This window comes from Tupaia chinensis, unplaced genomic scaffold, assembly GCF_000334495.1.
Source record: "Tupaia chinensis unplaced genomic scaffold, TupChi_1.0 Scaffold000366_1, whole genome shotgun sequence".
In the NCBI taxonomy this organism is placed as follows: domain Eukaryota; kingdom Metazoa; phylum Chordata; class Mammalia; order Scandentia; family Tupaiidae; genus Tupaia; species Tupaia belangeri.
In genome coordinates this window covers 1,492,413-1,504,465 of record NW_006159863.1, presented here as the reverse complement: position 1 = coordinate 1,504,465, position 12,053 = coordinate 1,492,413, and the positions used below count along the sequence as shown (strand labels likewise).

The 12,053-nt window shown below is 47.7% G+C and overlaps 1 protein-coding gene across 2 annotated transcripts in view; it reads right to left on the bottom strand.

Moving 5' to 3' along the window:
* CLU (clusterin) overlaps positions 1-12,053 on the bottom strand; it is a 20,353-nt gene that overhangs the window by 3,910 nt on the left and 4,390 nt on the right. For both annotated transcript variants that reach the window (XM_006153223.3, XM_006153222.3), the window contains exons 2-6: positions 10,796-10,927; positions 8,111-8,259; positions 4,729-4,899; positions 3,691-4,099; positions 2,622-2,726 (exon numbers count right to left, since the gene is read on the bottom strand). In XM_006153223.3, the coding sequence (XP_006153285.1) occupies positions 2,622-2,726; positions 3,691-4,099; positions 4,729-4,899; positions 8,111-8,259; positions 10,796-10,889 (928 nt within the window). In that variant the 5' untranslated portion in view covers positions 10,890-10,927. The remainder of the gene's footprint in view (positions 1-2,621; positions 2,727-3,690; positions 4,100-4,728; positions 4,900-8,110; positions 8,260-10,795; positions 10,928-12,053) is intronic.

The following is a 12,053-nucleotide window of genomic DNA, read 5'->3' as shown; positions in this document are numbered from 1 at the left end:
CAGGAGACCCACCCTTGATCCAACCTTGAATGGAATCTATGTTCCCTATTGTTGAAAACTTTAAACTTGTGGCCCTTCTCCCTTTACTTGCATGTATCACATTTTCAATAACTCCCCTGGAAGACAACTGTATATAGCAGAGATAGTGTAATGGGAGAGGGGGAAAGGGCAGAGGGTCAAAGATAGGATAAAAAACATATATATATGTATACATTGTATGAAAGTAGAAATGGAATATTATTGATGATAACATGCTTGATTAAGTCACTATGCAGTTTGTCCTAGATGGGAAACTACATTTAGTATTTTGTGATGATGCTCAGGGAATGAGTGTTAGGTAATATAATATAAAAAAAAAAAAATTGCAGGAGGAAAAAAAAAATGCACATTGATGACTGCAGCGAGCTGTATGGGCACAGCTGGGTACTACTTTATAGTATGTTCATTCTACTCATCGGGGTTTATGCCTAGGGTCAGACTTGGATACATGTGTAGGTTCATGTCAGCTGTGCTAGCTAATGGATTTATTTAGACTAATTAAGTTAATTGGCAGAACAATTGAATGGGGGGGAAGAAGGTATGGAGGGCAACCATGGATGCCAGGGACAATGGGGGAGGAAGATGGGACATAGCAGAGGGTGGGGGATGGGGAATCAGGGATGGCAAGACAAAGGGCAAGGTATGCAGGACGTAAGAATTGGAAAATTATTTGCTGAGAACATGTATGTGGATGTGCTTGATTGAGCCAATGCACCGTGTATTTTGGATGGAAAATTCATTTGTGTGTTGTGATGGTGTAAAGTGAATTAATAAAAAAAAAAAAATGGCCCAATTCGAAATGCCAGTGGTACTGACCCTGAGGGCTCCAGGTCTCTAGTTCCTGAGTAGCACATGCTCATATGGCCACAAGTGCCCTAAACAAGAGGCAGCAAGTCCCCTCAACGCAGAAGAGAAGGTGACTTTAAGATCAGCGTGAGATCTGAGCCTGGGCATCTGCACATCATTTTTTTCTGGGCCTATCAGGACTGACCTTCCAGGGTGAGTGACTGTAATTTATGCTTTTCTATGATATTGCTATGGACATAGGCCAACGGCTTGGTTGTCCACTTGTCCACAACGTCTTCATCCTTCAGCCTGTGAGAGAACTAGTATTTATTCCGCAGTGGCTTCTAAAAGTATAGGAGTGAGGCTAAGAATATTTAACTAAACTCTTAAGGTGTGCCCTAGCAAACCCAAAGGTATTAAGGAAGAGCCCAGCTGCAAGACTGATAAGCTATTTACAAAAGGGGAAATCAACTCTTCTGACCAAGGGTGACTACACACCAGGAAGTGTTTAAATACTCTCATGGCTGTGATCTAAAAAGCTAATCAACGGCCAGGTCTAGTAAGAAGAAGGGAAGAGCCTAAAGGACCAACTAACCAAAGAGAATATTACTGTGATGCAAGGTACCAATTCCAGTGACCCTTGTGACCAGAGGTCCCATAGGACCCTCAGGGAGAGAGCATTGAACACCTTGGGGGCCAGCAGGGAAGCAGTGATTAAAGCACTGGACCTCCACATGGGGGTCCATAGTTTGAGTCCTGGACCTGGTGGCTTGCTTTCTCTTTCTCTCTCTTGTAAGCACACATGCCCTACAGAAAATTAAAGTAATAACAGTAATTATAATAAATAAAATAGATAATTAATTTTATAAAAGGAGAAGAAGGCATCCCACGGGTCAGCAGGTGCTGTGGTGGTTAAGGTGGCTGGAATCCACATGGCCGACTGTGGTTTTGAGTCCTGGACCCAGTGGCTGCAAGCCCGAAATCCCAAGAGGAGAATGGAGGAGCCGGAAGTATGGCATGCCCATTCCCCTTGAGGAACTCCCTCCGTCTCCCTTTCTCGTTTTCCCTCTGTCTCTCTCCTCTCTGGTGAATGCATAAGCCCTATGGCCAAAAGCCGAGGAAAATAATAATAAGAAGAAGACACCCCAAATACCTAGGTGTGAATCCCAGCTCACCCACATGGGCGGGGGGTCACATAATCTTGAATAAGTTATTTCATCTTTCTATGGCTGAATGTCCCTGTATGAGGGGGACAATAATTGTACTCAATTCCCAAGGTCAGTCTGAGGGAATAAGTAAATATTTGTAAATAAGTGAATGTTTATAAATAAGTACATGTTTGCAAATCAGTAAACATTTGCTAAGCCACATGGAAAGTTCTGGGTTCACATCCAGAAACCTCCCGGAGTGTACTGGGCATGTGTGTACAATAATCTAGGGCTGTCTGGGGCTGGGGTTCGAGCATAGCATTGAATCATGTTGAGGGGCACTTGTCTCTCTGTCTCTCTCTCTCATTGATAGAAGAATAACTATTTTAAAAATGTAACTTTAGAGGGGAAAAAAAGCTTACATATGTCTCTCCAACTTCAGGGAGATTCCTGTGCTTTATCTTTTCTCCATGTGAGGAATGGAGGCCAAGGGAGCCCAAGAACTAGCCTGGGGCCACAGTCTGAAGGCCACAGAGCTAGAGTTTGGGTTCCCACCTGTCTGACCCCATAATGGCAGCCCTAGTAAGGACCGGAGACCCAAGGTCACAGGCGATGGCGGGGGCAGTTCACTGTCGGGCCCCGACTCACCCACAGACAAGATCTCCCGGCACTTGTCACACTGGTCCTTCATCCTCAGGCATCCCGTGGAGTTGTGGCGGATTTCCCGGCAGACTGAGCGGTCGTCATTGCCCTCTGGAGTCACACAGGGAAAGACAGAGGCAGGCTGACCTGGCTAGCAACTCAGAGACAGGCCTTGCCGATCCCTCCCAACCTCCGCACTACAGCCTGGCCCTGTAGGATTGCTAAGTGGTCAGCGCAGGTCAGAACTGAGCTATTTCCAGGAGGTACAGGCCTCTGCTTGGGACTCTGGCCAGAGTGCCTGTGGATCCTGGACTGGTCCAGACTCCCTCCCTCTGTCTCCATTGAGGGAGACCTCTCTGGCCTCCACTGTCTCCTCAACTCCTTGCACTCATCTTCAGCACCTTAGCCCACTGTGTTCTGCCTTCTGTCTGGCTCTGTGCTCTTCCCAAGCCAGCCAGCAAGTACTCGCTGAGGGCAGGTACAAACCCATTCAAGTCCCTCCTGTACTTCCATGTCAAGCCAAACCCTGATGCCAGACTACAGCACATGACAGATAGGATTTTCAACAAAGGCCTATGACATCCATGAAAGTGATCACTCTGTAAAGAACTGGATTTTCATGTCTGTATTAGACTTGTTCATTCAAAGGACATGCACCGAGTGCCCATTCCGTACCAGGCCCTACAATCAGAGTCATCACCAGCCACGGTATGTGATTGTCTCCAGCACGTGCAGGGCTTCCACACAGAGACCCCTGAGTTCTAGAGGGGAAGGGGCTCTAGTCTGAGGTCACCATCACACCCAGTAGTGGCTGGAAGGGACATGGATGACTAGAAAGAACAGACTCCACACCCTGTAGTTCTATGCTGGACTGGATCCCATTCTGTCAGTGCAAAACCTCAGACATATTCCTTTACCTCTCTCTTACTTTTTAAAATGGGGATAATACCACAGGGTTGCTGTGGCAAAATGAGATGGCACACAAGACGCAGGCATAGCTCTTGGCATCTGCTGGGTTTCTCAATAGACTCTGAATGCCCAGCTCTTCTGGGGAAGAAGGAGACATCTTTCTAACCTGTGATGTCCATGCTCGGGGGCTGGAAGGCCGGGCTATGGAAGTGGACATCCATAGCCTGTTGCGCCTGGTGTATCATGTCAAAGAAGGGCTGGAACATGTCCTGGAAATTCGGAGGTCCGAACGGAGAGAAGTGCATGATGCTGCGGGCGATGCGGGACTTGGGGTAGAGGAAGTGAGGCCTCCTGTGGAAAGAGCTGAAGGGCGAGTAGAAGTAAGTGTCCTGGGGCTCGTGGGTGAAGAACCTGTCCTGGAAGAGTTCATCCATGATCCCAGACGCCCGGTCAAAGCGGTCCTGCATGACGTCCATTATGTGAGTCTGCTGCCGGTCATCCTCCAGTAGGGAGTCGATGCGGTCACCGTTCATCCAGAAGTAGAAGGGCGAGCTCTGGTTTAGGAACTCCTCGAGCTGGAACAGCCCAAACAGACACAGTTAGGAGAAGCTCAAGAAGGCCACAGCCACCTGTCCTTTCTCCGGTTATTGGTGAAAAAGTCACACAGCACATGGCCAAAGGCCTGAGAGGGACTGACCCCCAGGGATGCAAACTGTCAGGCAAATGTCTTTCCATTCCACCTTTCCCACGGAGGGAGACTAGACACCCTGTGAGGCCAAGAAATTCACAGCGTTTCACTTCAGATTAGTCCCTGTCATATCTGGCCACTGATAATACCCACCCCTGCCCAGCTGAGGGTCAACTGGTACACCTTCGGAGAACAGTAAAATTCACTGAGTCTCAAACAAGCAGGCCCACAGGTGAAGACAGGATCATATTAGTGTACCAATAATTCTTAATTCCTCCTGCCTAAGTGGATACGAGGCTCCTCCATACAAGCAATGGCAAATACCGGACACACATACATTTGGAAGATCCTACACATCTGTACTCATAGCACACATGACTAACGAATCTGACACTCAGGGCCATAGTGCAGCCTGCCTACTAATCAATTACATGTGGCATGTGGAATTAAGCATGTTCACAGGGTTCCCCACACTCCCCACTCAATGCCTAGACCACGTGTATGTCCCCTTTGCACCTGGCGGCCGACCAGGCCTGAGCCACTTCTGCAGACACGTGCGTAGAACTTCATGCAAGTTTGCTTCAGGCAGGGCTTACACTCCTCCCAGAGGGCTGTCATGGTCTCATTGCACACTCCTGGGAATGCCTTCAGCTTCATTTCAGAGTCCTTGGTCTCGTTTAGGGCATCCTGTGGGAAGACACAAGGCCGGGTGAGCCCCGCACAGATCAGAGGCTTCACCCCTCCCAAGCAGGCACTGTGATACCAGGCCCTCCACCACCAACCAGGCAGGACTTCCCATGGCCTGCCCACGCAGTGTGCTCACCTCTGCCCCGTCTACCCGGAATCCCTCCCACCGGACTATAAGCGTTCTCGCACTTAGGACCCAGCCCTTCCTTAAAGCCTTGGCTGATTCCTAGCACCCATGTGGACACCTCATTTCTCTTACTGCTCTCATGGTCCTTCCCCAGGAGGACTGCTCTCATACCACTTCTTTTCCCAACTTCTAGTATTTAAACTTTACCTTCCAAAGCCCACTGAAGGCTCCCTGTATCCTGTTTGTTTGTTGAAACTGTGGCCCTGGCATGCAAAGTCAATCAGTAGGTTTCAAAACCAAAGTCAAGAGGCCAACAAGTAGCATGGTGGTTAAGGCGCTGGATTCCCACATGACTGACTACAGTTCAAGTCCTGGAATCGGTGGCTTGAAAATCATGCTGGGCACATGTGCATGCATGTCCAAAATCCCAAAAGGAGAATGGGGGAGAAGAAATTGTGGCATGGCCATCCCCCGAGGGAGTGATTTATTACTTTCCCTCTCTCTGTCTCTTTCTGCCAAGTACATGTGCCCTATGACAAAAAATGAATAAATAAACAAAAACCCAAAGTCATATCAGCTAGCAAAACTCTCTAATATAAAGCCTGTACTGTCAGCTACTCAAGGGGCTGAGGCAGGAGAATGGCAAGATAGTGAGACTCTATCTAACAAGAACACCATACATACACACACACACACACACACACACACACACACACACATCACATCACATACACATACACACACATATACCCTCTCTAACAAGCCCATGTCATTTGAACCAATCGTTCCATGAGAACCTACCCCAGGACAAGCAGATGGCATAATGGATATGCCATTGGACTCCCACATGGCTAACTACGGTTCAAGTCCTGGACTTGGTGACTTAAAAACTCACGCCAGATGCATGTGAGTGCGTGCCCAAAACCCCAAGAGAAGAATGGAGAAGGGATTATGGTATGGCCATCCTCTCTAGCGGGTGATTTCTTGCTTTCTGTCTCTCTATCTCTCTCTGTCTCTCCAGCAAGCACACGCACCCTATAGCAAAAATCTCTCTTAACAAAAAAGAACCTATCCCAAGGATATATCCCTCAAGATATTTGTTATAGTATTAGTTTATGGCAAAAAGATACCAGAATCAACCAAGATACTCAAAAGTGGGGGATGAGTTAAACTGTGGTACATACAAAGGGTAAGATAACTCATCATTATAAGGAATGTTTATTATATAACATTTTAAATATTCTAATAAGCATCTTTATGTTAAAATTTCAAAATTTTAAATATGGCCACTGTTAGAAAATTTAGAGAAAAGAATGGTAAGAAATAGATCAATTAACAGGAAATTGTCCTTGGGTAAAAGGATTATGGAAAACTTTTCCTCTTCTATTTTTCTGTATTGAAAGGAGTGTATTATTCTAGGGAAAAAAAAAAAAAAAAGGTAAATGGACTGTCTATACCCCAGCCAAGCTACACCATGGGGATCTGACTCAGAGGAGTTAAGGGGGGCTGGAGGGGCCAGGAGGAGGTGTGGTGGTTAAGGTGCTGGACTCCCACATGGCTAACCATGGTTTGAGTCTCAGATCTGGTGGCTTGCTCCCCCAACCCCTCTCTTTGGTAAGCACACGTGCCTTATAGCAAATTAAATAATAATAATAAACATAAACTAATAATAGTAATAAATAAAATTTTAAATAATTAAAGAGAAATGTTAGGCAAGGTCTTTGTCCCCTCCTCCCTGCTGGGAAAGGACACCCTACCTCTCACTGAGCCGAGACACAAGTGTCAACTATAGCACACTCACTTGTTTTCTTTCTGGTTCACATATTCCTCAACTAAGAAGTAATGGAAGGCCAGCACCATAGCACAGAGGTTAAGCACTATGCAGAAGAAGCCAGATTCCATATGGCCAACCAGGGATAGAGACCCAGCTCCATCAGCCAAGCATGTACATGCCTGCCCAGGATCCTGATGGGATGAAGAACTAGAAGAAAGAGGACTGCAACATGATTAAGCTCCAATGGAAGGGATGTTTTTTCTCTCTCCCCCTCTTTCCTGCATGTGCACACATCCTCTAGCCAAAAAAAAAGAAAAAGAAAAAGTCTTCCAAACTTGATGTGTTTTATGATAAAATCTGGATTGTCAAATATCAAACTCCAATGATAACCACAAAAATCTGAGAACCAGATGTGCCTCCATTCCATGAGCTGTTTGAGAATTCTCACAGAAGTGTGAGAACTAAGACTGTGCCCAAAACGGGGATGACATTTGACAGAAAGTTAGAGGTGTATCCAGGCTAGCAATTCCTCAGTAGCTTCCACGGAATTGTGCTAAAAACTGTCAGGGGTAAAAATGGATCCCCTGGCCAATTCAATTCAGAAAACTAGGGATAAATAAGATATGTAGATTTCTTTACTGCGGAACTTCTCAAGGCCTTTAAAATGCTTGTGATGTGCATGATGGATCATAAAGGTGACAGCTAGGCCCAGCTCAGCATCCCTTTCATTTTCAAGGATATTCTTAAGGAGATGGTTGTTTTGTTTTTTTTAAAAGTCATTTGTTTTTGAATTCTAGTGTTGAATTTCATGAAATCATTAAGAACAAACTATTGAGTCATCGGGAAAGTCATGATATATTAACAGATCTGCTATGTTCACTATTGGATTTAAGGTGTTAAATAGTCCAGAACTGTAGGGGAAAAATGGGGTACATGGTACGTGTCTGCCATCGCCCCAACCATATGGCCCCTGTTAGATAAGCCTACCATCCCCCTCCCTGCCACCACCCTTTCCGGAGCCTAACTTGGAACTTGCACATGATCAGGGTTTGAAAAATCTATTGAAGCAAATCTGGGCATCTAGCCCTTGGCCAGGCTGCTTAGAAACCAGATCCAAGATCTCATCCCCTGCAGCTTTCATAAGCAATTAAACCCTCCTCGTATCTTAACTACCACCCCAGAATCAGCTGAGGCAGCATTGGGAGGGCTGTGGATCACCATGACAACCCAGCGGGCCCCCTCACGGTGACCCCTCTCTGTCCTCCAGTAGGATGGTCAAGGCAGGGCCCTGGGCATGAGCTCATCCTTACCTCTTTCTTCCTCTTGGCTTCCTCTAAGGTGTTCAGCAGTATCTTACGCTCTTCATTTGTTTTTTCTATTAGAGTCTTTATCTCTTTCACCCCCTTGACAGCATTTTGAATTTCCTTATTAATGTACTTACTCCCCTGGGTGGACATTTCTGCAAGAGAAGGGCAGGAGGTACAGTGAGGTGAGAGGAAAAAATGGCGTAAGGAACATTATAACTATGAAACCCGCTGGAACAGTCAGGAAGGCCTATTTGGTCCAAGGGCTTTCCAGGCTGGACCTTCTACCCCAACCCAGGCAGCCTCACAACCCCAGCCTTGCCCCATCACAGGCCTTGACCTAGCACACACCATCAATGCCACCCTACTGCTCAGAAACACAAACTCCAGGAGGAGCAACTGTGGAAGTGGAATATTTTTAAAAAGCATTAAAACATGAACTATTGTTATTCTTGGCATAAATCTTTCTAGAATTCAATTTAACCAAACAGTTGTACTTTTTTTGTTCCAATGTGCAGTGCAAGGTGACAGGGACAGGAAGGTGAATGAATGACACTGTTCCTCAGGGAATCTGTGACCAAGGCAGAGCTCTGGGTGACAAATGCAATGAGACACCCTGTCACCTGGCACTTACCCTTTGCCAAGCACTGCACCTGACAATTCATGTGCATTTTACTTAATATTCCCAGTACCATCCTCATGCCCATCTCATAAAGGAGAACCAGGGTAACGAGGGGGTGTTGGCCAGGGACACAGAGTTTCAGTGAGCTAGGATGAAAAGGTCTGGAGAGCTACTGTACGGACAGAGCCAGTGTTCATAATAGAGCATTGTACGCAGTCAGTCGTCCGTTTCTGCAGGATCTGCATCCCTGGCTGCATGCAACCCACTGCGGATCAGAAATATTTGGGGAAAAAGACAATATGGTAATACAATAATACAAACGCACAACAACTGTCTGCATAGCACATAGTGTGTGTGAGGTATCATAAATACTCTAGAGATGACTGAAAGTATATGGGAGGATGTGCCTAAGTTATATGTAAATACTATGCCACGTTAATTTTTTTCTTTAATCGCAATAGAGCATGTGCATGCACACATGAGGGCATGACAGTGAGAGAGAAAGAGAGGAGCCCCCTCCCTCCACAGGGGCTTCCCTTCCTCCAGCCTAGCCCATCCTGAGCACTCACATTCGTGCCCATTGTGTCTCAGGCTGACTCCCAGTGGTTTAAACCGGGGTCAAACCATGCCATTTTATATAAAGGACATGAGCATCTGTGGACTTGGTATCCATGGGGGATCAAGGGTCCTGAAATCATCCCCTGCAGATACTGATGGATAACAGTACTTGAACTTTGTTAAGGAAATAAAAAATCATGATTTTTTTTCCATGCAAAAATGCATCATGACTTTCCTGAAGACCCAATAGATCTATTTTTTTTTTTTTTTTTTGAGAAAGAGATTTTTGCTATAGGGTGTGTGTGCCTGCTGGAGAGACAGAGATACAGAAAGTGAGAAATCACCCCCCAGGGGGGATGGCCATGCTGCAATCCCTTCTCTTCCATTCTCCTCTTGGGAACTTGGGCACGCACGCACACCCACCGGGCGTGAATTTTAAGCCACCAGACCCAGGACTTGAACCATGGCCAACCACATGGGAGTCTAGCAATGTAACCATTATGCCATCTGCTGGTCCCAGACAGATAAGCGTTCTCACCCCTACACACATGTGGGTATGCACACAAACAAGAAGGTAACTATGTGAGGTGACAGATATGCTGATTAGCTTGGTAGCAGTAATTATTTCACAATGTATATCAAAACATCGCATTGTAGTGCCAGCTGGTGTAATGGTAGTTAAGGCAGCTGGATCCCACCCACATGGCCGACTCCATGGTTTGAGTCCTGTCTCTCTCTGTCTCTCTGGTGAGAGCATGTGCCTTATGGCAAATTAGGGGAAAAAAATCATGTTGTACTCCGTAAACACATTTATAATTTTATTTTTCAATTGTACCTCAATAAAACACAAAGGTGGGAGGAGTGTCATGAGATCCAGAGTTGCCTACACTCTCCTGTAGAGAATAAACAGGGAGTGGTGGGGTGGAATTACACCCCGGTTGGAGATCAAGGTCTGGATTTTTACCAAACCCACAGAACTGCTCCTCTAGGAGGAGGGTGGGATGGAGGGAGGTGTCAGGAAAGGCCTCATAAAGAACAGGGCCTCCAGCAGGGCCGAGGATGGTCACTGAACCTCCCCCGCCGTGCCTAGTGAGCAGAGAACATGGAGCCTGGTGTCTGGGTAGGCAGGGAGGGAACGCTGGTTAGAGCTCTGGATACCCGCGTGGGGGCGATGTATGACAGCTCCAACCTCCAGACGTGGCTTTGAGGAGGTGCACGGGAGCCAGCCATGGGGACTAGAAATGGGAGAGCTGAATGGAATTCAGCCACCAGGAGGGGCTGCAGAAAGGCCCACATACGTCTAGAAGCCCAACTGCCCACAGGAGCGGAGCCAGGGAGCCAGGGAGAGAGGCTCAGGGAGGGGTCTGGCAGAGAATGCCAGGCCAGGAGCTGAAGCTAAAAAATGGTGTTTATGGCTGGGGCCTGACAGACAGAGACTGCGCCCAGGGAGGTGGCTCTGCCTTCCAGCCTGGCTCTCTGCAGCCCAAGGGACATCACGCTGACCTGCTTACCCTGGAGCTCGTTGTCTGAGACCACCTGGTCGCCCAGGACCCGGCCATTCTCCCAGGTCAGCAGCAGCCCCACCAACAGTAGCAGGGTCTTCATCGTGTCTTTCTCTCTAATTCTGGAATCCCAGCACGCCTCTGTTTGGAGAGAACAGGAGATTGTCATGGTGACAGCCAGACAGCTGGCTGGTTTCCTGCCCAGCCTGCTGTCTGTGGCCACTTCCCAGGCCACTTCTCGGGACTTGTTGCCCCTGGCTATCCCCTTGGCTGAAATGACTGCTTTTATCCCTGAGAAAATGAGGAGAATTGACCAAGTTTGCCATTGACACCTCCAAAAGAAAGTGAAGGCAGTGGTTACAGAGAAAAGCTCTAGGGCTGCAGCAGACAGCAGCAGAAGCAAGAACCCTGGGGTCAGCAGAGGCCTCTAGTCCAGGACCCCTCTCCCCCAACGACAGCTGTATATGGTTTAACAAAGCCCACGAGCTTGCTATGTCCGGGCCTCCTTGTTCAGAAAGGGCGTCTATCACACCAGACACTGAAAACACCTCCAGTCCCCCACTAATGTGGGACTGCACCCCAGGGCCAGCCATGTCTCTGCCCTCCCAACCATGTGCATCACTAATCCTCAGCCACAGCAGACATTACCAATCAATTGCAGCACTTTGTCTCCCTTCCCCATGGAGGCTCAGTACCACTTCCACCTGCTTTTTAAGAGTCTGAGGCAGTAATAGCCATCCTTTGGGATGATACAGGAAATGAAGTCCACTTGCCATACCTCAGGTGAGACATGAGCCAGGCTGCATATAGATTCAGGAACATAGCAGGGAGTAAGGGAGGGTAATTCTCTTCTGAGAGCAGCGAGGGCAGAGCCAATGAAGGGAAGCTCAAAGTCAGAGGGATAACAGTGAGCCCAGGGAGCAGGCTCCCCAGGAAAAGTCCCCTGGGAGGACAGGCCTTGGCTCTGCCAAGTCCCTTTCACACGGCCTGTTGTCTCTCATCTCACACCAGCACACCCTGCCAAGTGCTCCTGCCACCACTCAGCTGGCTGCCCTGTGCCAGGGGACATGGGCCACAGCCCCGGTCTTACACAATGGACCCTTTCCCAGAAGCTGAAGTTGTTACATAAACAGAAGTCCCTCCCCCAGCAGCCCCCACCCCAGCCAGAATTGCTTATCTGAGCTCACCCATTTCCCATAACAACCAACGGGAAGTGGGAGTCCCTTTCCAGAAATGGTTCACATCCAAAAGTGGCTCTCAGTTCAGC